General features: G+C 47.4%; 1 protein-coding gene across 2 annotated transcripts in view; it reads left to right on the top strand.

The window, feature by feature from the left end:
• The window catches only part of LOC115316638, a 33,742-nt gene extending 18,818 nt beyond the window's left edge, over nt 1-14,924 (top strand). Inside the window, exons 2-4 of one of the 2 annotated variants that reach the window (XM_029976069.3) lie at nt 7,151-7,398; nt 8,404-8,528; nt 12,822-14,924. In XM_029976069.3, the coding sequence (XP_029831929.2) occupies nt 7,151-7,398; nt 8,404-8,528; nt 12,822-13,046 (598 nt within the window). In that variant the 3' untranslated portion in view covers nt 13,047-14,924. Of the gene's footprint in view, nt 1-7,130; nt 7,399-8,403; nt 8,529-12,821 lie in introns of both variants that reach the window. The other variant, XM_040221492.2, reaches the window with a different exon arrangement.
• Nucleotides 14,925-25,681: the final 10,757 nt, after the last annotated feature.

Below are 25,681 nucleotides of genomic sequence, written 5' to 3'. Positions count from 1 at the left end.
TGCTCCGGGCGGACGTCCTGGACTTGCCCTTCTTGGCGTCGAGGGTACTGTGGCATCGGAGGGTCTCGTCGGGGTGGCGCCGTGGCCTGGCGGTTAGCTTGCGGCGGTCGTCGGGCCATGGCGGCGTAGCTCAAAGTCGGCTCCTCTGGCGTCGTCATGTTGATCGGAACCTCAGGTTGGAAGGCCCGATGAACTTCATCTCGCACGACCTCGGCGAGCGACAGGGAGGACGGGCGATCCATAGCGGGGAGCATCTTGCGGATTTCTTCCCGGACGACTTCACGGATGATGTCACGGATGCCTGGGAGGTCGGTACCAAGGTTGTATCCGGATGTCGCCAGAGTAGTCACGCCAGGGTGTCGCTCGTAGTGTCTGGCGCGTGCTAGTAGGGCACGTTCCATATTCGTCGCCTCCGTGACGAACCCGTCCACAGTTGTCGGGGGATTGCGAATGAGACCTCCGAATATCTCGCTTTTCACACCCCTCATCAGGTGTCGCAGCTTCTTCTCCTCTGTAGCCTGAGAATCGGCGCGGGCGCTCAGGCGAAGAACATCCTCGACGAAGCCGGTGACGCTCTCGTTGGGGCCCTGGGTTCTGGTTCGCAGTAGGTCCTCGGCTCTCTCTCGGCGGTGGTGGTTGCTGAACGTAGCTTTGAGATCGGTCTTGAACATGTCCCACGACGTCAAAGAGGACTCATGATTCTCGTACCAGTGCTTGGCGGTACCCTCAAGCGAAAAATAGACGTTGTTCAGGCGCTGCTCGTCGGTCCAGCAATTGTGGCGGGCAACGCGTTCATACTGGTCAATCCAGTCTTCGACGTCTTCGTATTGCTCGCCGTGGAATGGAGCAGCCGTCCGCGGTACGACGGGCAGGTAAACGACGGCTGGAGCGGCCGGGGTCTCCGACTGGTTGGCCATCGTCGTCTTCCTTGTTTGCCTGGTCCTGGGTGGCAAGGGTCCTAACTCCGGGGGTAGGCCAAGGTTCCGGCGACTTAATCGGATCTCGGTCTGGTCCTCGTTGGGTTCTTGGGGGCTTGTGTTCGGACTTGCACTCCGAGAACTCGGAGGGGAGCGCTGCACGGGCATGCGGTTACCCCGCACCTCCACCAAAATGTCACGGGTGGTGACCAAAGGAACACTAAATAAACAGAAAGAAAGAAACGTTTAATGTGGCGAACTTGTGCCAAAAACTAAAAGGGTACAAAGATAATAACAGAGCGTCGCGGGCGTCGAAGTCGGCGTAGCAGCACAGTCGAACGCTGGGGCGAAACTGACTGCGGCTCGCCACGCGGAGCCCCTTATGTACATGCGTGGTCTTCTGGAATAATCGGCGAAGAAACTTCGACGCGTGGAACATTCGGGCCTGGAACAAGCAACATGATTCTCGAATTCTCCAGAACACTAAATTAGAGGAATAAACAAAAGACATGTCGCTCCAGGATTCGAACCCTAGCTTTTCGCGTGGGAGGCAGGCGCGATAACCATTAGGCCACACGCGCGCTGCCTACTTGGCGAGCGCGCGCGGCAATATTAGCAAAAGAGCAAATAAGACAATGCCGAGGTTTGCATTCATAACCTGAAAGGATGTCGTACTAAGCGCTTTCTTGACAACGTGGAAGTTAGGACAGAAGGAGCGAACATAAAAGTATATTGCACTACTAATTTCTTCCTCTAAAATGGCTTCTTTCGCGCCTTCCCTTTGGCAAAATCTGATATAGTTTGTTCAAAAGATAAATCGTAGAGAAGGTCACTCTCAATTGACATGATAGCGAGCGAGTTCGGCTTTCCATCCAGGATGCTAGAACGAAGGCGATTCTTTATCAGTGACAACTTAGAAAACGATCACTCGCTCTCACAGTTTGCCACGCGTATACGCTTAGGTATATTCGCAATGCAATCGAAACGTTTGGATAACATGAATAAGTTTTCTTTCGTGCAGCAATTGCTTTAATCCTAGGGCACCCGTGTCCTGGCATGCAGAACTTTGCAGAAAGTTCGAAAACTGAATTACCTCGGCTGAAAATCCTGGCTCTAAATACTTTTTGTAGGTTTTCACCAACTTCTCGGCCTGCTGTGCCAAAGACATCTGGCTCCCAACTTCTGTGAGCAATTTTAAAAACCAGAACTTCTCGCAGAATTCGGCGTAGGCAACCTTTCGCACCCGCAAAGCAGAGCCCAGACTGTCAAGTACGACATTGTAGGTCTCTATAAGAAATTTTTCCCTACTTTGTAGCGCACAATCGCTTTTTCCGTCTGGGTAGCTTCTCGAAACAATACGTTTGCCCTCATCCTGATCACACTGGATGGTACTCATTGCTCAACACGCGTGCTCTCGCGTCAACGGTATTAAAGCGAGGTCGCAACGAATTAACAAACCCTTCCAGAGAGCTCAGAAGATCGACAACAGTCGAAATATCTAAGCCAGGCTTCTGGAGTGCTGCAATGGTTTTGTAAAAACGCTACAAGATTTCACTCCAGGAAATGCTCATAAACGCGGTCTCGAGCTCTGTCATTTTCTTAAAAAGAGAGCAGGCTTCGTTCCGGGTGTCACCATTTCCTTCTCCGTTCTTTGAGGTAGATTCAAGGCAACACTGAAGCGCCTTGAAATTTTTACGAATGGCCTTACATCAGGGACGTACCGAGAAAATTTTTTTTGGAGGTAGTTTTGCAGAACACAATGACGAAAATAATCCCTTCTCCAGGGATTATTTTCGCCATTCTTGTCAGCTCGCTTGCACCTTTGCATTTAATTGCATTATAATTATAACCTTAAATTGCGAGTTTCACCCTTGTTGGTGTAAGACTGGTGGCAGCTGATAAAACCCGTTTGCTCTACTGACGTCTAACCCCTGGTCAGTGGTTAGACGTCCTCGGACCAGGCGGATTTTTTCGGTCGCTCACCAGTTACCTAGCTGTGTTTGGAGATTTGTGTTTGTCCTCTGTCCCTCTTGTTCCCCTTCTCCAGGGATTCTTTTTGTCACTCTTGTCCCGCTCGCTAGCACCTTTGCATTTAATTGCATTATAATTATAACTTTAAATTGCAAGTTTCACCCTTGTTGGTGTTAGACTGGTGGCAGCTGATAAAACCCGTTTGCTCTACTGAAGTCTAACCCCTGGTTAGCTCAATTGGTAGAGCGCTCCACATGTAATGGAGAGGTTCCTGGTTCGGATATCCGGGCCAGCCGAATTTGTTCGGTCGCTCACCAGTTACCTAGCTGTGTTTGGAGATTTGTGTTTGTCCTCTGTCCCTCTTGTTCCCCTTCTCCAGGAATCATTTTCGCCATTCTTGTCCAGCTCGCCTGCACCTTTGTATTTAACTGCATTATAATTATAAAAAAAAACAAAAAACGATACGGGTTTCCCTCAAACGTACGTGTTTATTGCTCAAGCGAACATCTCTGTGTCACCTCATAATGGACCGCAAATGACGCTACGAGCCATCCCAGCCAACCCAGCTCTGAGAGAGAGTCACCCTACCCTCTATGGTGTACTATTCGAAGCTCAAGGTCATGTGATTCTCTCTCAGCCCTCGATTGGCGAATACGGTATCTAGCATCCGCTGCGATCCACTGTGCGGTGGAACGGAGCCACTCCAATAGTGCCGCCCTCCGGACGCTATCGGAGTGGCTCCGAAAAGATCGGTCGTGGCCGGATGCGTTGCGGTTTTCGGGGCGCGGGGAAGACGCGCTGAAATTCATGCGCCTCTGGTTAGCAGTAATAGTAAGAGTTCTGCGTTGTATATACAGGCACACGTGCACCCCTAACAGCATCGCTGGAGCTCTAGCGGGTCCCCCACTGGGTCTCCCGATCCAGTGGAGCTTTAGTGAAATCGAGACCACCCGGGCCTCTTTCCCAGCCTCCCTTCTCTTCCCTTCCCCAGCCAACAGAGAAAGGAAGGGAAGGGGTCCCCTCCCTCCCGGGGAGAGGGGAGAGGGGTGAGGGGGGTTGGTCGAATATATTTAAGGGGGGGGGGGGGGGGGGTCGAACCCCGAAACCCTTCCCCTGGGTACGGCCCTGGCCTCTAGGACGGGGGACCCCCTCAGAGGCGGAGGCCTCGCTTATGGAAATGCTGGCAAGGTCACTCGAAGTAAACAAGGTACAGGAAGTGACTTTAGGCGGAGGCCCCGACTTCTCCCGCTGCTTGAAGTTTTATAATTTAGAGTTACATTGAATTGAAGAGGGCAGGAAGCTGTCAGGGGCTTCCCGACTTTTCTTCTGCCGCCTCCGCAACAGTTATCCAAATATAATAATAAAAAAAAAAAAAAAACAAGGCAAAGGGGGCTTTAATCCCCTGCTCTTAGGACTGAGGCCCTGGGCTGCAGCCTCCTTAACCCCCACGCCCCTTAATCCAGCGCCGGCATGCGCAGTTGCTCTCTTCTGCTGAATATCAGGCTCCGCGCATGCGTACACAGCCCAGTGATTTGGAAAAAATGTTGCCTCGATGATAAGCCCTAAAAATACCTGTGCGATGTACCGTTATCAAACCCCCGCGAAGAAGCAGCCCCTGATCTCAGTTCAATCTCTTCTCCCACAGAGGAATGCCGTCGGGTTCGATAACAGGACAAGTGTCTTCTTAACCCTCGGTCCCACCGATAAGTATATCGTGCGAAATACAGTCTAAAATAGGAAGAAGAAAAAAAAAATCTCCGACCGTTTGAAGTTTGAATACCCAACGTTTCAAGGCCAGCTCGGATCTCTTGATCATGGGTTACTGTTTATGTTTTTGAAGTTGAAACGTTTGCTATTCAGATTACCGATCCTCAGAGTTTCCCAGTCCTATATTAATAATTCATGGCCAGGTAGATGTTTATACGGAACTAAATTAGCTTTAACGACAGTTTGCAGACATTAGAAGAATTTTAAGGCAAAGTTTTTGCACCTCCACAATGGTATACAATGGACCCTCCGGTACGAACTGCACATATGCGAGTCTTTTGTGGACAGCGCATGCGCAGTTCGTACTGGTGGGCCCATTGTACCATATCACATATGCAAAAACGGTTCCTTCAAACTCTCTAATGTCTGGAAGCTGGTTTTTGAAGCGTGAACCAATCACAAATATGGCGTGCCCGCAGACACTTATGTCATCATTTCTGCTGCGAGCAAGGTGCCCTATGTATGGACAGTGTTATACTGGGGGATTTACGCTTTAGATACAGGTTCCGGGATCCTTCGGAATATTTTAGGATATTATAGTTTGGCCGAATTCGTTTCAACTAGCGGTGTACCGTATTTTCAGAACCCACATCACATCCCACGCACCGCTACTACGGAAATCCAGAGCGAAGAATTACCGGCGACGGCAGAGCGGCAACTGAGCACGTCCGCATTCCACCGCGCCGCGGCGCAACACCTCCTAAATAACAAAGCTGCGTAGTGCTGAATGAGATGGCGTCATCAGAGTAGGCCAACGCCGGGTAAAGATTGGACACGACGATTGCGTCAACGTTCGGCTCAAACTTGACTCGAAGCCGAGCACTGACGCAGCACTCGTTTTCAATATGTGTCCAGCGTTTGCCTTCTCTGATAAAGCCATCTCATTCGGCAATACGGCTTTATTATCTAGGAAGTGTTGCGCGGCGCCTACTACTCTATGGCTCCGCGCCAGCTGTGCGCGTGACCTTGCCGAAAACGAAAGGGCTCGTCGACCAAAAACCCGGCGGTGTCTGTAAGTTTGTCAACCCCTCCAGAGGATTGAATTCAGTCTCCTCGATCTATTTGTAGGCGCAGAAGCCACTTGCAGGATTCATCTACCTTTTTGTGGCTTGTACGTCTTGAGATTTTTTGACCAAAAAAGTTTTCAGCTCTTTTCCTGCCAAACAAGAGCATGCTTTTCCGGGATAGCTGATGCTCCATCATTCTTTACTTTTTCTAGGGACAGCATTTTTGGCGAGATATGTGTTCTATCTTCGGAGAGAATGAAGTATTTCTTGACGTAAAGAACAATTATCTCCCCGATTGGCACCGTTTATCTAAAGTAGTTTGCGTCCCCAATACATTCGATGAGGCACTTAATAACATCACTCAATTATTCGCTCTAGACTCATGTTTATGGGCCGCCTGGGCAAAAATGTAAATCCGAACCCGCTGATATCCGCATCCGAGACGCAATCCGCCAAATCTGATTAATCGTTATCCGCGTCAGCCAGTTTACTGCGGATATTCGCGGATGATCCGCGAATAATCCACGGATATGCATGCCTCTAAATTCTGGGCTTCCCCTTTAGGGGTTGCCATATAGAAACACAGGTTTGTGAATCAATAGAATCACGTGTTGTATTGGCGTCTTGCCACCACGCTTTGCCCGTCGGCCAAACAAATAAAAGAAAAGACTAAAAAGAAGGTTTTGTCGTATCAGTCAGATCCACCTGGAGGAGCCAACGCTACCGTACAAGGCAGATTCGTGGCAGGGACCAGAGCCTTCCCCTACAAGAGAGTCTCTGGCTCGCGCCTCTCCCTTTCTTGGGGGTTTTGGGGCCGGCTTGGACGCGCCCGGGGTGGGTGGTGTGGCTTAGCCCGCAGATGGGTAGCGTCCACAATCACTCCAAAGAAGGGTGTGCCAGTATGAAATTAACCCAAAAGGGCGAGGGAGGCACCGATCCCTTCGAGGAATACGGCCTCGCCCGATATCCGGGAAGTAGCCGCCATCGCGGTACCCACGATGCATATGCTAGGCCTGGATAGTGAGACGAGAAACACACAGTTCCCACCACATATTCGTATGCTTCGAACATTTCTACGGACAGTTCTTGTATGATTAATGTAACAAGGCTGACATACAACAAACAAACACGCCTCGGTCCGTCTCTACATACTCTCTTTGGTATAATTAATGTATTAGTAGAGTTACCGGGGCTTAATGCGTATTACAAAATACAATCTGCAAGCACTGCCTGAGGAGTGTTTTCTTCTTGTTTGACAGTCCTGTCATATATGTAATGCAAAACCTGTCTTTAGACACGTTTAAATGTTTGAGGCATACATATATATGAAGAAAACATGCTTCAAACACGTTTGGGGTGTGTCTTCAGGTAACTGTGTCACCATGTTTGCGGGGAACACAATGTCTTTTGTATGACGTAGGAGCAGTGTGACCTGCGGGTTTAGTTTTCTATTTCTGGTTAAAAGCAGGACTTTGTCACGGATTGCAGCTGCTGGCACACGGTTGAGTGTCCCACGCTCATGGACCAAGCGGCCTGGTGTCTTCTCCTCGGAGCCATGTGGACTCTCCTGGACCGGGGATCTCTATTCCCCCTGCCGAACTGCGGGGAAACTTTAGAACGAAACCTAACAACATCGCAGCCCGTCGACGTTGAACAAAACGAGGACCGATCCCTTGAGAATGTCATACATGGCTTTCCCCAGCCCGTCGAGTGGGACTATGGAAATAATTTTCAAAGTAAGAGCATAATTGTCTGCTAAATTTTTCGCAGCTTGCAGTCGACCAATTAAAAAAATTACCAACTAAACCTTTATCTCCGAAGACCTATAATGATATTTAGATTTGTTTGAAAAACATCTAAAGGGTCAGGGTGGCACCTGCCGTTTTTGTGTCAGGTGACGTCCCGATTTGGCACCATGACGTCCGGTCACTTGACCATTTCCCCGGTAGCTTTATAAAAAAAGTTGACGTCACGGTGTGAAGTTGCGGTGTCACGTGGTATCATGACGTCACATGACGTTAATTTTCTCGCTACATTTAGAGGTGAAATGCAAAGACGTATGGCCGAACAAATTTCTGTAAGTTTGTCCATTGAAAAAGTTTCATGCTTTAAAAGTTATCACGTTGAAGTGAATTGTGGTCTTTTAGTTAAATGTTTCATCACTATAATTTGTATTTGGTTTATTGCGTCAATGACCAGAAAGAATGAAGATAAGTATAAACATCATAAACATAAATATAATGAATGCGTATCATTAAAGAATAAGGGGCCAAGAAAAAAAAAAGAAAACAGCCTCACACATTTTTACGAGCCCTCGGTATCCACACAAATCCAACAAATATTTTGAACATCGTAGGGAAATGTCCCAAGGACAGAAATTGCCTTTGTGTGAATTTATACATTGATACGTTTCGCAGAAGGCAGAAACAAATATAACACAAATTGACAGGGTGCACAATTACAGAATGTTAGGCACTCGTATGTCCTTCTTATATAACCTATAAAATATTTTGGATTCCCAGTGAAGCAATGTAACTTAACAATTGAGGGTGTACGCGCTTTATTCTTTGATACACAAGGTTATGCTGAATTAATAGTACGCTATAGTTGAATTTGATTAGGTTAGCATATGGTGGCATGCGAATGAAAGCAAAATAGCTTGAGAAATGCTTTGTATTGACCTTGTGGTATCGCCCGCGCCCTTATTGCAGTTTGTATGTTCTTCATTTGACACTGCGCAGAAATTGGCAGGGATGATAACGGTTTATCGCGAGAAGTCATCATCGCCATCGCAGTGGGCATCGGCGTCGCCTTCATCTGCGTGGTAGCCTTGGCTGTCTGCTGCTGCCGATATCCATGCAGAAAGGTAAGCGATCATGCGGTGATGATTTTGTTCTGTATATCTTTATGCAGCCGGAAGTTAGCCAACCCGAATGGACGTCTGGTGTCTCAACGCACGCAGAGGCTACCCGTATATAGATACAAGAACACCTAGAAGACAATGCCTTGCGTATTTTTATTTTAATGATTTATTTCCCTCGAAGACCCGTTCCCTGAAAGTACACGAGGAAGGGTAAGGAATATAATTTGGAAAATCGACAAAATCATAACTAGTACAGTAAAACAATTAGCATGGTACGCGCATGCGACGGAACAAAAATACACGTGCACAGTTCCTAATACAATTCCCAGACAAATTTCCATGGTTAATAAAGGCACTGAGCCTTTCATGAAATTTAGGGGTGATAGTTTCTGTGACAGTCTCATTTGGGCACTACGGAGACCAAGTTCGTCTGCTTCTTGCAGAGAAGTTCCTATGATGTGAAAACGCCGACCTCTTACTGGCTGAGTAAAACGAAATAGTGGGTAGACCTCAAGGCATCTCTGGCATTGCGGTCTACACACTATCCTCCCAACCAAGGCCAACCAGAGCTTGACGTCATTGTGACGTCACCGCAACTTCTGCGCAAGAAGCAGACAACTTGCTCTCCGCATAGATTCCATTAGGCAATTGCAAGCGGTAGTTTGTACGATTATCAAAAAAAAAAAAAGAAGCATGAAATAATTTAGTTTTCTTCATACATTGTCAACTCTTGCGCAGACACTCGGTCGGAGAGTGTTTATAAGGGCCGTTTTTTAATGCGTGAGCATTAACTGTCTCATGGAGCGAGCCGGTGCCACCAGCTTTGAAACCGCGCCAAACGGCACCTTAAATCCCTCCTTCAAGCGAAGCCAGCTCACAGATATGAAACCACGCGAAAAGCCGGCCAACGGCACCTAAATTCCCCAATCTCAAAGGAGCGGAGTAAAGCTGATGGATTTTCGGCTTCGGTCCCATTGGCTGGCGCGCGTCGACGATGCTCTAATTGGCCGCTGCGCGTCAGTTTCAACGACCGCTCACCCCATGGCGCTGCGTGTCCGTCAGCGTGCCGCCAGTGCCGCTACCACGGAGCGTTCAGGGACAGAGCGGCGAGGAGAGGCGCCCTCTCCTCGCCGGCGGAGCTCGCCGCTCTGCCGTCGACGCAAATACGCTGCAGACGAAATAAGGAAGCGAAAGAATGACGTACATGCTTTCGCATTCACAACTCATAAGAGGTGCTTCGGTATACGTCGAGCCTTTTTTGCGTACGACTACGTATAATGTTGTCCTTGGTAAATTCCCGACGCGCCCCAAGCTGCAAACCATAGAGTTATTATAATGTACGCTAGAGGTTCAGCTGGCGCTAGTGTGCTGTTGCAAATTGAAGCAGACAGCAAGCAGTCCGAAATTGACTTCCGGTAATGCATTTCTACGGAAAAAAGCGAGTGCATGTCCTCCCTGCGCTCGATTATAAGAGCAAATATCAGGAATAATTCGTACCCACTAGGCACATTGGAACATTTCCCAGACACGCAGATGAAATAATTGGTCAGTTACGGCGTTTTTATTTTAAAATCGTGGCATGAAAAACGGTGCTAAAACCGCTTCTTACATGTATTTATGTGCGCTGTCGGACACTGTTAGCGCGAACACGGCGCCGGCGCTTTCCAGGGGGTTACGTGCCAAACGAACGAAGGACATCTGGAAAACCAAGAGAGACGGCAAGAACTACGCAGTAACACTGGATAAGTAACTCCTTGTGCTTGCAGACGATCAAAATAAATTGAAAGTCACGTAATATAGTCCGATTTGCAATAAATAAGTACTGCTTTATTCTTTCTGCTCATGAATACATGCGAAGATGCTTGTTCTGTCTTCAAATCATCACCCGCACGCTCCAAATCTTTGCAAATAGGGGGAAGCCAGAGAACAGCTAGTGCGCGATAAAACTGCCCAACATAGGAAATAATAAGAAAATACACCTTTCGTAGCCCAAGTACTTTATTCTTTACGATTCAAACGTTTTTTTTAAGCACTCGTAAAGATGCACGACGGGGTCATTTTCATATAGTGAGAGGACAGGCATATTAGCAATATATAAGCACCAACGGAATGCTGGCGAACTTTGAACACACTCTACATTCCTTTCGATTGTTATTTTGCTTGGAATCGTCGCTCGTTTTTACATACCTTCCTTGCAACAGAGGTTTGGGCCTGAAATAGAGCGAAGTTTAACATCGTTCAGTGGTAAAGAAAAATGCTGTAACTAAAGCAATTACACTTTCACAATATTAATAAAGGTACATACTACCCGGTACAACCGAAATAACAAAAATTATTAATGTTATTTTCCGGCGACGAGACAAAATTCACGCGCGTTTTCCCATAGGAATACACAGGAAGACTGGAAAAGTAGACTGCATGCTGTCTGCTTCAATTTGCAACCGGAAGTCCCATAGACACTAGCGCCAGCTGAGCCTCTAGCGTTTATTGTAATAACTCTATGGTGCAAACATGCTGAGGCTGGACGAGAATCGCCGCAAGACGGCGGACGCATCCGTCTCGGCGACGAGCGCAAGTTTGTCTGCTTCTTTTGCAGACATCTGGTGACGTGAAAACGCCGAGCTCTTACTGGCTCTGATTGAAGGATACTGGGTAGACCTCAAAGCAAGTTGCCTTGAGATCTACCCACTATCCTTCAACTAGAGCCAGTCAGAGCTCGACGTTCTGCCACAACCCGTCCAAAAGAAACAGACGAGCTTGCACTCCGCATATCGCGTTCATTGTGAGACGCTACGAGACGCGGCGGCGGCGAAGCTGACGCAAGCTAGGCGACGCTGCGTGGATCCACAAGTGGTGACGTATGGAGGGATAAGGTACCGGCCTCGTCTTCTAGGTGGCATTGATACATGGCTTGCACATGACGTCATCACACCATGCTGGATGTCATTCCTACTTGTTTTGACCGAGAAGAACATATGGCGGGAAGCGGAATGTATACGCTGCAGAAGGTATACGCGTTCATCAGCAAGGCCACCAATGTGACCGCGGATGTGACGTTATAATTCAAGCTATGTACAGCGTGCCCTCGCTAAAAAGAAACTGGGTATCTTTTTAACAGAAGTAATAAACTACGCGTCGTTGATCGCTCAGTCTCCGTCCAAACGTATAGCCCTAGAAGTCTAGATCAGACGCCTACAAGTTTGAGGACTAGCCGTTATCTTATTCAAAAGTTGTAAGTGATGTTTTTAAACTTTTGATGGGAAAATGAATTACATTGCCGTTAGTTGACGTCATTAATTCCCTTGTGTTCATGGGCTTTCTGGGCCAGCATTTTGCAGATGAAAACTTTTGAAAGTCGCTAACTACTCGAGTAAGATAACGGTTTCTTCTGAACCTTTGGCACCTGGTTTAAACCGCTATTGCGCTACTTTTTGGCCGACAGAAGACGTTCGGCGATGCGTAGTTTATTTTTTTTGTAAGAGAACACATAGTTATTTTTGAACACCCCATATAAAACTGATAAGAAGGCAGCTTGAAGGGCGGCCGTGCATCGTTCCCCACATTGCCTCCCAATACGCAAATAAATTACTGACGATTGCGATCTTGAAAACGACTCATATAGACTGTCAAGCAAGAGCGAACTGTTTTTAAAAACAAGATTTCAACACCCTTGCCAGCGATAAAGTGTGCCAGTGCAACGTACCGACAGCTACACCGACGTAAGAGCTATATTATTGGAATAGTTCGTAAGCGATTCTGGCGGTCGTGATCGCTCGAACATCGGCGAGTTTGGTGTCAACACTCGCCTTGAATGGCAGAATTCACACACTCTTACGCCTTTCGGAAAGTCTGCATGATGTTCGCAGTTTTATGGAGCGTATATCTCAAATACAAACCCATACACTCAGCAAGTATACGCAGTGTTTCATACCGTCATTGCAGTACTTGATGTCAGCCGCCCCTTAAGGTAATCGTCTTGTGTGTTTGTTTAAACTGCGGGGGATTAGTCTGCCCCAATAGGCGCCTGGTGTCTCCACTGTCGATGAAAAATTTAGCCAGTATGGTGCCACTGCTAGGCTGGGATCTTTAACACGCATCAAGCAGAGTGATACACGGCAGCGCGGAAGTACTATGCTTTTCCAGATAAAAACGGGCAGGGGCAAAGAAAGAACCAAGGATCCCTGGGCATCTTGGACCTTTGAATGTGTTTTATCACTTTCGCACTTACCGATAATTCGGTAGCTCAGAAGCACTCGGCCAATACTAGTTTGTGCTATGCTTCCGACTCTATTCCAGAAGCTGACAACGGACGCTCACCAAGTGCCTCAGACGCTGCCGATGACAGGAGGTCAAACGACGGACCCTGCATTGCAAGAGACTTACCTTCAGCACCAACACTGGCCCCCCGAGGGCTACAAGGACCCCTGTGAAACGAACGATGTCAGCGAATTCGTCAATCCCTTGGCCGTAATGGAACCTGCAGCCCCGCCCCATACTGAAAACGGAATGAACCGATACTAAAATGCTGTTCGAGGACAGTGACTACAAGCCGGCTCCTGAAGCCCGACTCGAAGACGTCGATGGCTCATTCACCTTTCATGGGTTGCCCAGTAGGGTGCTTTATGGTACCTACTGACCGGGGAGGCGGTACGCTCCATTTTACATATACATCTTGGCATGAGGTGAACCCAGGACAAGGGAAAGGAAGGTTGGGGAGGAGGAAGCAGACGAAATGCCGGAGAGGAGAGGGGAAACATACCCCTCTCTCTTGCATTCCGTTTGCTTCCTCGTCCCCAGCCTTCGTTTTCCTCGCCCTGGGTTCTTGACCTACCACCGACTATAGAGCGACATAATATAGCTACGATCATAGTATCTGCACTATACATATTCCCCGACTATCTCGCGAGAGTTGCTTTTATTTCTTTTTTTTTTTTTTTTTGGGGGGGGGGGAGGTGCTTGGCACAGAGCAGCAGCGATTGGCGATAAATACAATTCATAAATTCCTCCCACCTCTATGCACTGTAGCAGAGCGAACGCTGGAGAGGTGGTCGCCTCCTCTCCAGCGTTTACTCTGTTAAAGTGGGGAGGGGTACGAGGAGCCAGGGCTGGAGAGAGATACTCCAAAAACTAATCGGGAATACAAGTACTGAGATACATGAGTTTTAAGGCCCAAAATGCAGATACTGAGATACATTTGTCTTTTATGCAACGGGATATTCCTGAGATACTTCCGCAAAACCGGCAAAAATGTATTCCGGAATACAGACACAGATACTCATAGAAATACATTTGTTCCCGAACGATGCTAGGTGGGAAGGGTGTATGTAGTTCGGGGCGAAAACGAATGGTACTTTGTGCTTGTGCTTCTTTTTTGTGCCATTTTATGCTGTTCCCCTTACCTCGAACTCTTTATTTATCATTAGTGCCGCTAAAAAAAACATGCCCCCCCCCCTCCCCCCCCGGTTGAACCAGATTTTTACAGAACGGTAAAGACTTCGTGCCATTCTTGACAAAAGACGTCTGCTAGAAATGAACCCTTTTTTTGTCAAGAGGGAGCATCTCAAACTGTCGCTTCTGAGTCACCCATAGTGTGGGGAGATTGGACAACAAGGTCGTACTTTTTCGTCACTCAAATGCTTTTTAGCGTTCTCTTTGCTAAATTGGAAAGAGTGGAGGGCTTTCTGAGAGGAGCTGATTTTGTTATTCTTGCCGGTAACCTTCTTAAAACCAGTTCTTTTTAATGACGGTGACTGAGATGGATCAAGCGGGTTCATATTATAAATTACGAAGCAACTTGCACTAAACAGATGTTTTTTTTATATTTCAAATTTATCCTAAAAAGGACAACAAATGGAACGAGATACCCAAATCCGGCAAAGTATCGCGATACAAACGCTACTGGGATACAAATACATTTTTCAAATGTGTCTCGATACAGAGATACAGTCTAGCAGGTCAACTGGTGGCACGGCAACTTGTCACATAGGACAGGGTTTCCAAACTGTGGACATCGGACCAAAAGGGGCCCGTACTGATTCGAGGGTCGCTTCACTGGATAAAAAACGTCGCGAGGTTCACCCTGGAACCTAACGTTTTAGCGAGTTTCTCCTGCTTCGATATTTGCTACAATTAATGATAACAATGTATTACAAAAATCTTTGTATCTGCTTGTCCTGTGGATGTCAATGGCGGAATACAGGACTAATTCTCAACCCAACATCTTAGAATTTCTTCAATCGACCCTGACATTAGCACATTGACCTCTTCGCATAATACAAAAAGATAGATAACGTTTGTTTATACCATAATGTTGGTTTATATACATTCAAGGTACCTACCCATGACAGAGGATAGGAACCGCGCAGAAAGTACAAGAAACATTAAATACATTTCAAGTGATGTGAGTTCCTCACACAAGCGTTGGAGGTGCGTCGCGCGTGGAAGTCTTTGTATCCTATATCGGCCACGGAGTTCTGGATCGTCCAGCTTGTGGGGATTTCTGTGATCTCTCTTCCCCGATGGCTGCGATAACGGCCACGGGTCGGAACGCTCGGCTTCTTCGCCGTGAGCTTCGACCTGTTAGTGAAGCAGAGGGTTCCCTGTCTTGGAGGGCCCTCCCCTCAGTCTCTCTCGGGGGGACCCTTTTCCGTTCCCCCGCTCGGATGCGGATCACTGCTGACAAGGAGGTTTCGCCTCGTCTTTTCCCGCTTTCGGGAAGGAGACTCGACCGCGGTGCCGGCGAAAGGAAAAGGACGTGTATCGGCGACTTTTCCGACGCTTTCCCGCCCTCTGGCTCTCCGGAACCCTGCGTCAGGCAGGTAAGGACCTTTTCTTAGATTGCCGGCGCGCGGGGGGGGGGGGGGGGGGGGGGGGTATTTTGGATGGGGACATTGCAGTTATTTTAGATGAGTGTTTTAATGAATGCTCTTGGACTATGTCCTTACTTTGCTACTGGTATATGTCTTCTCTTCCTCTATATTCGAGAAAGTGAGACAAGGTATTGACGATCATTGGCACCGACGGAGGTACCTATCGAACCGACCCGCGGTAATGTAGCCTTAAACGTCGTCCATATAATATTGCCGCGGAGATGTGGGACCGCGCTACTAGGTTTGACGTCCCCTTTGAGATCGCCACCGCTGTTGAGATAACCCTTTGGTTCCTTTATCGATACCTCTGTTGGTAGTTAGCAAATCCCACAAGCTGTTACGGCCAGTTGCTATCAATAAAGTGGGAAAGAAATCTGCACGGTTCCTTTTATGCATTATTAACAACGGCTATGTTCCAAATCTACTCTAACGGATCACATGGCAGCACAAATAGAACAACGCTGTGGAGAAAAAAAAGGTTTTCGAAGGCAAAAGCACAAGACGGCGACATTGAAAATCTTTTAAATGGGGCCCAGATGGTCATGTACAATCTGTTAACCAATCACAATTCCTAGGGCGTTCAAATCACATCGCCACTTTTGAACAATAGAGCCAGGGGCGTTGGAAGTGTTCGGTAGGAAAGGGAGGGGGGGGGGGGGTTCACTGAAATAGACCTTTCTTTTACTGAGTTGATTGAACAAGTGTCTAGTAAACAAAGCAAAGAAAAAAACAACGTGCCACCGCCGCCTTTTCTCTTCCCCCTTTTTCTCACTTTCTCACTCCCTCGCCCCCCACCTCTTCCGTCCCCACTCAACACCTCCTAGAAGACAAGGCCGTAGCGCTCTACTCGTGACGTCGCGAGGAAAGGCCATCGCGGGGGCGCGCGGCGAAGCGAAGGCAACGCGCGTGGATCGATCGTCGTAACGTGCTTTTAGTCACATAAGCGTGTCTTATTAGCTAAATTGAAAGCTGCACATAGCAACGGCTCTCGAAAACATTTCATTACACGGGCAAAATATTACACCGCTAAGTGATCGGTATGAAATGGTACGAGGAAGGCGTATAAAAGAAAACATTGATTCACGCATTTATTGCTGAAGGAATGCATATTTTACACAGAAATACTTCGACAAAATGGCAAGACACGCAGTGATTGGACACAGCAAAACAGGTCACATTGAAAAATCAGGTAGAAGTAGTCAACGCGGACACGGCTAGAGGAATGTCACTTACGATCATGCAAGCGATGTTATCGCGTGCAGTCACTGAATTCTTGCATTATACCCCAGCCACATGGCAAAAGTAATGTAATTTCGATCGAATGAAAATATGGGGCCAACCAATCAGCTTGCGACGCTCATATAATCACTCAAAAGAGCTAGCTCCCGTATTATTTAATCAAAATATATTAACTTTCCGTGTGGCAGGGGTACTAAACTTACTATTTACAGTCAACTAATTTAATTCTCCCTATGGGCTCGAGGTGCCTAAGAACAAAATATAACCTATTCTATATACACTAATACTATTACCTTAATACAGTTAAGATTATAGTATAAACGCGGTAAAGGCAACAAAATAACATTAGTAGAAATAAACACTTAAGCACAAACAACGCACTTTCAATAATCACACAAACTTGTTATTTACCTTCCAGTAAAAACTAGAATATTACCAAGCATAATTATAAATGTCGGCGCAATAGCAAACGGATAATGACGAAGAACAAAACTCCATTCTATCACGACATTAAAAAAAATATTTAAAAAATCGACTGCAGCACTTTACTTGCATCTCACATGACCAAGAAAGCCCGTAAATAAGTTGTTCCTCACCTGTCGATCGTATCCATACGTCCCACACGATCCATCACAAAAAAATTTTAACACGAACTTCAAGAAGTCTCTCTCTGTCGAGAGAGGTCATCGGCCAGTGTCATCGTTGACTATAGTCCGTTGCAGAACGAGGGGCGAGGGTAAGACGGGCCGGGGAGGAAGAAGCAGACGGAACGCTGGAGAAGAGAGAGTAAAACCTCCTTCTCTCTTTAGCGTTCCGTCTGCCTCCTCCTCCCCGGCCCGTCTTCACCTCGCCCTTCGTTCTTAGGTTGCAACGGACTATAGTTGCCACACATGTCAAACCGTAGCAGGAGTTGTTTCGCGAATCCACGTAAATGCTGTAGTATCAAGCGAACACACACACACACAAAATATCTACCCGAGACTGCGGTGGCAACAAAAAAAACCGATGAGTAGGACAAAACCACACACACACACACACACGCGAGAGCAGCACCAGCAGTGTGTGACGAGAGGCTTAACATTGTCGACCCATCTCTTCCTCGTGTGCGCTCCCTCCCATTGGCGATGAATGTTTTTTTTTTTTTTTCGGTTCCTTTCCCTTCTGAAATGTCTCAGCGTACCTTTGCATGCAGTCAGCAGGTCACACGCTACGTAAATTTACCAGAATCAGAGCCCGTACGAGGGAAGATGTCGCATCGGAAATTCGGAGCCGGTTCATTCGAAAAGTGTGGGGAGCTAGCTGCGGGACTGCGCTTAGTGCCGAGGTTACGGGGATAATCAAAAATATAAATTTGGTACTTTCAACCTTGGTAACGCGTTGTATATTACGTTTATATTATATATATAATAAATTGTACAAGACTGCGCTTTTAAAACGTGTTTTAATGTCGAATAAACGCGCACGAACATTAATGCGCCGATACGCGTCGACAGCGGAATTTTCTCACGTAGTTGCGCCATGGCCTTCCTTCTTCCGCCATTGTGACGTGCCCACTCGGAGCGCTATGGACTTCTCTTCTAGGAAGTGTTGCCCCACTGGACCGCGGGTGCGGTAGGGTGGCGACGACCGCTCGTTTCTGGACAACGAGTGCCGCAAGTTACAAATACAGTCGTCAGAGTAAAGTAAAACGCTGCTCCGTAGGCACATCCGGCTTCACGCACATTGCACTCGCAGGACACATCCACACGGCGTCGATTCTTGATCGGTATCCAAGCGTGCGAAGGCACAGAGACGCAGTATTTCGGCGTGCCAAGGAAGCTATGACCACGGCGTGAGACCGGCGAAGCTTTCTTTCGACGAGTTGCACCTTTTTTCTGCGGCTTTCGTAAATACTTTTACGTGTTGTCAAATGCAAGTTTCACCGTTTTCACAAGGATTTAAGAAACTTCTTCGGCGAATGATGACGAACGAGCAGAAAACGTGTCTTCAGTACGCTGCCGCCTGCCTCTGCAACGCTCGCAAAGGCGCGATTTCGCAACATGCAAGATGGCCGTCCGGTGGCTGCACTCGCCCCGCAGTGAACATGCAAGCGGGGATGCGCGATCCAGCAAATTGTCATAGCTCGTTCGATATGTGTGCAGCTCTGCAGGAGGTGCGGGTAAATCGAACGAGCCAAGTGAGTTCCCTCCACAGGTGGCGCCTTTTTAGCACGTCATCGGGGCGCAGTCACGTGACGAGGACCGCGTGACCAACTGCGCGCCCCCCCCCCCCCCCCCCTTCCCCCATTTTCTCAGTTTCTGTATTTATTTTCACCGCGTTCTCCTCTCTCCCTCCTAAACGCCCATTTGTCTATGCGTTTTTTGTTTGTTTGTTTGTTTTTTTCGCTACAAGCTGGCATTTGGACAGCGCGCTGAAATGAATGTGTGATATGCGCGCTAACATCCAGTTGCCGGCGAAGCAGTTAAAGTGATCGAAAGTGGCGGTCAAACAAATATCATCTTGCTTGCATGCGCCGTCGCTGTTCAACACGCATTTTTCGAAATCAAATGTGCAGCCGACTGCAGTTTTTATAACCTTTTAAATGATGTGAATGCTGAGAAACTTCTCAAAGGACATCAGCTATTAGATCGCACGTAACGTTTGCTTGGTTGTGCCGAACATTACGTACAGAATTCGGCCCCGCTTTCCATGTATTATTTCACGTGTTTTATATAGACAAAGAAGCTGAATGTCGTGTCATAGAATTTGCAGTTCATTGAAAGATTCGTGTCTCCCGTACAACCACGCCAGAATTGTTTTCGTTTGCACCGGTCAAGAAACATCAAGCAGGCAATGTTTGCGTTCACGAACTTTTATTTAACACCCCGATCGTTTCGTAGGTAACCCGCTCGTTATGCACGAACCAAACAGAAAATCTAAACAACGAACTCGCGAAATCTGGTTAAAAACAGGGTTTTACAACCTTACGAAAACGCGCTCGCACGGTAGTACAGCCGCAAGAAGCGTGGCAAACTATCAGTGTTACGCAGTGTACGCATTTACATTTGACAAGCACAGTCAATTGACAGAGGGATATTGAACACGTCTAACGTTGAACACGTCTTTTGGACGAAATACACGTTCAAGGATGTTCATTTTACACGAGACCTCGCGTATAAACAAAATACACCGAGCCTTGCGTGTAAAAACAGAACACGTCTACGTGTCCGCTATGGCACAACGGTGTACACGCCTGGGCGTGTTGATCTTTGCTAACCGTGGAGGGCAACCGGGACGTGCTGCCAACTCCTCCGATTGAGAGATAATCACGTAGTACGGTAAGACCGACCCGCACGTGGAAGGGTTAAAAAACAAAACAAAAAGAGCCGTAAGAGAGTCGACATTCTTTTTTGCCCTCTTTCGGAAGATACGTCAGCACTTCCTGGACTCAAGGCCGGAGCTCTTTTCTCGTGACGTGCCGGGCAGAGGCGATCGGGTAGGGAAGGGCGCCACTGGATGTATACGCTGATGTGAAGCCATCGCGCGTGGATGTATCGTCGTGAAAGCAAACTTTGAGTGACATAAACAAGTTCTATTAACTAGAAACTCATCTAGATATGCCAGACCGTTAGGAGACAAGTGTTGTGAATGAATTTACCATCGTTGAAAGAAGTTTTCATTTCCACAGGGGCATTTTATTGGCTACAACGAGCCTGCTATATACACAACAATTAGGCTAGGAAACTGTACAAGTGCCCATTGTTTGGGCATAAAATGTTTGAGGTATACAGTGAGTGTGAGGACAAAACATGAGTATGGAGATGCCACGAGTAGAGGGGTTTGCTTTAAGCAAACTTTTTAGAATTGGAAATATCGCAGATGGAGATATATATGTTTAATAAAAAATATATATATATTCTAAGTCAAGTCATCGAGTTGTTTACGACGCAGCAGATAATAACAATGTAATGTGTGCAGAACACAAAGGTCCGCTAAAGGTATATCCCAAAAAGCAATAACATATTTTTGAGAAATTATGTTTCATTGTTAATCTAAAAACGCATAAATGCTGCAAACTTGAAAGAATAAAAACTCCGGTGGATAAGGAAACAAAACTATATATCTACTTTTACGGAGAATGGATACTTGTCTCAGCTCTTCGAGTTAATTCTTTCCAATCAATCTGTCATAACGCGCTTGCACTAATCGGACACATAAAATAAAAGGCTTTGGACCGTGTCGTAATTGACCTTTTTCAGAGATCGCTGGGCGCATGCGCCGACTCTGAGAGAGGACAGGAAAGGGAAAGGCGCCATTTTTGGTGGCTCTCTCGCCCGCTCGGTCGCTCAGACAGTGCTGGTTATGCTTGACTCCTCCGGTATTCTCGCGGCTTTGCTTCATAGTCGTCATGCCTCACCACCGCGCAGCAGAAGGTTGCACAAATAGAAGCAAACATTGTTAAAATGTCAAATTTTATAAAGTTCTTGTAGCCTTTGGCGGGTGGTCCACGAAAGCACCCGATGTCAAACACCCCGCCCTTTTTGCCCTGCTTTCAAAAGCCTATGACGAGAGTCCCCCGTGTCAGGTGGCTGGATCATCAATGTCACGGCGGAACATTCTGCTTTTAACTAAAATACAGTAAATGTGAACATGATGATATACCTGAAATTGGGGTAGGAAAAGGAAAATGCAAAAGGACACAGAAAAAGAACAGGCAACGTCGCTTGAGACGTTGCCCGTTTTTGCTTTGCGTTTTCCTTTCCTTTCCTCAGTCCCAGGTTTAATAATTGAAAATGAGTGTGTTGGTGAATAGATACGAATACATGAAAGTATAAAACACCAAGGAAGCGGACGGATACGAGACTTCTTGAAAAAAGTACTCTTTCCGTCCCTGTCCTCGATGTTCCATCAAGCTTTCATGTATTCATATATCAAGTTTTCTATCATATTAAACTTACACCAGCTCGTCTGCACTCATACCATTTTGTTAACAGCAAACGTGCAAACGAAGTTGTGTGACGTAATCATGCCGTATCCGGTATTCAATTAAAAATAACAGCATAACGCTTTCCGTTTTTCAGGCGTGCGCTATACACATTCGCGTCTTGCCACGTTAAAAAAAAAAAAAGAAAAAAAAAACTGACAAAACATTTAAAGCGAGCGAAGCGAATTTAAGCCTTACGGAGACAGACTCTTGATGAAATTTCTTGGCAACCAACCGTGAACCCCCCTGTTTGCTGGGCCCACTTTGTCGAAGGTTCGTGAACGTGCCAAATTCAAAGATGGATTGTTTCTAACATACCGTTCCTTACTTTTTGACGGTGCAAGCAATCCTTAATGATATAAAGACGGCCCGGATTTCGCCCCGTCCGAGTTTAGACATTTCCGAATACGGCAATGTCCCGTGCCCTCGCGCGGTACACAGGACGGCGAAGTGACGGACGCGATAAGCTTGAATTACTTAAGCGATCAAGGAGAGTATAATCAGCTGTTCGTAGTGGCCGGGCCTCATAAACAGAGCTCACAAGCTCGCCGCACAAGGTGGATGGTTGGGTCGGTATTCAAGCTGGTCACCATTACTTTTCATACATAACACTCTGCGACTCTGCTTCGAAATCAGACCCCTTTTTTAGTTGCTTGCAAAACGCGACACCGAAGTAACGATGAAGTGACTCCGAGTCGATGGTAAGAACCGATGCCGTGTCGGCGGCCTATCCATCCCTGAAGGTATAAAAACGAACGAGGTCCTCTGTATCCTAGACATTGACTTTTGTTAATCCTCCGGGTCGTTCTCAGCCATTTCGAAGAAAATATGCACGCGAAGCGTTCATATTTTCAGATTGGTGAAGGACGGAACAACACCGCCACAGAACACACGCAAAAACATGAACCGGGAGACAAGGCAGGCCTGGCGCGGATGACGGAGAAACGTTCCCGGAGCCACCAAAAGTGTTTCCAGCGATTCCCGCGAGGGCGCGCCACGATCGTGGCCAAACTCTGAAAAAGGTCAATTATTAATGCGTTAGCATTTGTACCCACATGACAAAGAAAAGCTGACTGCGTCCATCTGTGGACAAAACAGTGGAAAGAGAAGCTCGCCGTGTAGAGAGCGAGCGTAGTGAAGGACAAAGGCGAGAGGGAGGCTACGTCACAAGGCGGAAGGAAGCCAATGCGCGCGCGACGCGGCGACGCGACAGGGAGGCGACGTCACGGGGAAGAAGCCATTGCGCACGCGGATACTGGGGCGAGTCAGAACTTGCAAATGTGCGGAGCGCGCATGCCCTGGTTTGTAAGTACTCCTTTCACCCTTAGCCTGAGGGGTGGTTCCCGTTTCGACCCATTCCCAAAACGGCCTTCCCGTTTGTACCTTCCCGTTTCGACCCGTCTCAAAACGACCTTCCCGTTTCATCCTTTCCCGTTTCGACCCGTCTCAAAACGACCTTCCCGTTTCATCCTTTCCCATTTCGCCCTTTCCCGAAACAACCTTCCCGCTTCGGCCATCGCTCGGTTAGTTTGTATTGTTCGTTAACAGTTGATTAGGTTCAAGTGTCCAGTGTCTGTTCTCCTTGCTCCACATCACTTCTCCCTCTCCCGAAACAACCTCGGAGACATGGCACCGTAAGATAAACGCTGTGTCAGGGAGGGCTCACTCGAACATTTACAACTTCATCGACCTGCAAAAGGGATGATCCTTGAGAAGGATATCGCTGCAGCAGCTTGCAAATGGTGGTGCCGTGCGGGTTAGGTGAACGCCGCGAACTATCACAATTGGAGTGCCGCCTTTCTGATGGCGCGATTTTCCTCGACTTCCTCAACCAAGGCGACTGCATTTTGTGGTTTATGATTTTCGGCTGTGTACGCGACGGTTCTGTGTTTGAATTTGTAAAAGAATGAAGTCGCAATCATATGCCCGTCAGCCTGTCTGATTTATCACTTTTAAGAAGTATCCCGTTCACTATAAGGAAGTTTTAGAATAACGTACATAAGCGCTTTGGGTAACCTAAAAGTAGCATCGCGATATAAAAACTTAGGCAACGCTAATTTTTGCTTACTCAAAGTGCTTGCCTGCGTTACTCTAAGTCTTCATTAGGTGCTTTCGCAGACCGCGTTTCCCCTTTTGCTAAGCCCTCCGCAATGAAGAAGCCGCCACTGCACCTGCGCGCCGATGGCCTTGCAAGGCCATCGGCGTGCAGGCGCAGTAGCGGCTTCTTCAGAACTTTACAGTCATGACTGTAGAGTTCTCGGTATCGTAGCGGGTTGCGAAGGAGCGTCGCGTGACTTCGAAAACGGTCTACGAAAGCTCCCTGTTATTAGGGAGTTTTAGCAGGTCGTTTCCACACGAACGGTTCGCCCTCGAACGCATCCGCGACGCCACTGCGCATGCGCGCGCGAGTCGTTCGGCGAGTCGGGAGGCTCTTCTCGCTCGTTTCTCCCATTCCGGCCGCTGGAGTCGTCACCGCAACGCAGCCAGCACCGTTCACGACTCGGGTAAAAAAAGATGGCGGTCGGTTCGGCGACCGCCTTTGCCGACCCAGCCGAGCGTTAGGCTTAGGATAGCGGGAGGCGATTTGCCGTCCTGTTAGCCTGTTTCATCTGAGAGGTTAAACCAAATCATTTCGAGGACTGCTCACCATGGTAAGGGATCGTGAATGCTGTAAACTGCGCATGCTAGTAAATTTTTGCGATGTGCGGCAGACTAGCTGCCGTGGCGACCGCGAGCAGACGAAATGATTTGGTTCGACGGCACACAACGTGAACGATCGTTCAACTTCAAGATGACAGAGACACACCACATACCTTTACGGTCGTTCAGACACTTTTTACTCTATCTAGCTTCGCAGTTCTTCAAATTCCGACCGGCAAATGTTACATCGGCCGTCTTGTTTACATCAGTCGTACGCCGGAAAGAGCTGCCACCACGGTGTCCGCCACCGTCCCCACGGATTTACACGTTGCAGAATGTTTCACATGCTTACTAGAAGATGGCGCCACCGTTAAGCCCTATCATCATCATCGTTTACACGGTCGCGCCACTTTCACGATTCGCTAAAGTATGTCAAATTTGGCGTACGGTTTCACGGAACGGACCAGCTGTACCGTTCGTGATTTCGGAACCGTGCGTTTGAAAAACGACTCGCTAAAACTCCCTATTGTACAGAGCGCGAAACCGTTAGCGCGAACAAGTGATTGTTGGTTTTAGCTGTTTGTCTACAAAAAAAAAAAATCAGAAGACTGCCATCAATATTACTAGTGTGTTTGAAAGTGCTCATCTGGGCCACTAACCTAAGCGGTAAAATGTGATACCTTCTAATACCATTTTGAAGTAAAATTCGAAAAATCGCCAAGATCGTGTTCGTGGTAACGTTGTCGCGCAGTGTACATAGTCCATTTCGTAATTACAGATTTTGGGGACCATCTTGAAAGAAATATTTTAAGTGCTTCAAGTAGAAATATATTTCCTTGAAGCTTGTCTGAAAGTTTTGCATATTTTAATAATACGTTTACTACAAAAATATTTCTCAACATAACCGAATTGCTCGCCTGCACCTTTGTATTAATTGCATTAACATGATTTCGGGACATATTCTTAAGCAGAAAAACTGCGCAAACCAGGATTAGAAGGATGGACACTTTCCGCAAAGAGGTTGAGGTGCGCGGGGTTTTATACCAATTAACGGGTTCAAACGGGACGAATTCAAACGTAAAATATGTCTTGGCTACGGCGGGTTCAAATATGAAGGGCGTTTCGGGAACGGGTTGAAACGGGACAGGTTCAAACGGGAAGGTTGTTTCGGGAATGGGTCGAAACGGGACGGGTTCAAACGGGAAGGTCGTTTCGGGCATGGGTCAAAACGGGACGGGTTCAAACGGGAATGGGTTGTTTCGGGCTACACCCAGCCTGAGACTACTCACCTCGATGGATGGATGGATGGATGAATACGGCTGAGCCCTTTGGATCGGGCGGTAGCTTACGCCACCTAGCCATTTTGTTTTTACCATTTAAGCTTAGAATATTTAAATGTGAAATCTATATTCACTCCGCAGTGCAAAGAAAGTGAGGCTATGAAA

Source organism: Ixodes scapularis, unplaced genomic scaffold, assembly GCF_016920785.2.
Source record: "Ixodes scapularis isolate PalLabHiFi unplaced genomic scaffold, ASM1692078v2 PGA_scaffold12__126_contigs__length_90152505, whole genome shotgun sequence".
Classification (NCBI taxonomy): domain Eukaryota; kingdom Metazoa; phylum Arthropoda; class Arachnida; order Ixodida; family Ixodidae; genus Ixodes; species Ixodes scapularis.
Note: the sequence above shows the minus strand (reverse complement) of the source record. Positions and strands in the feature narration are given on the sequence as shown.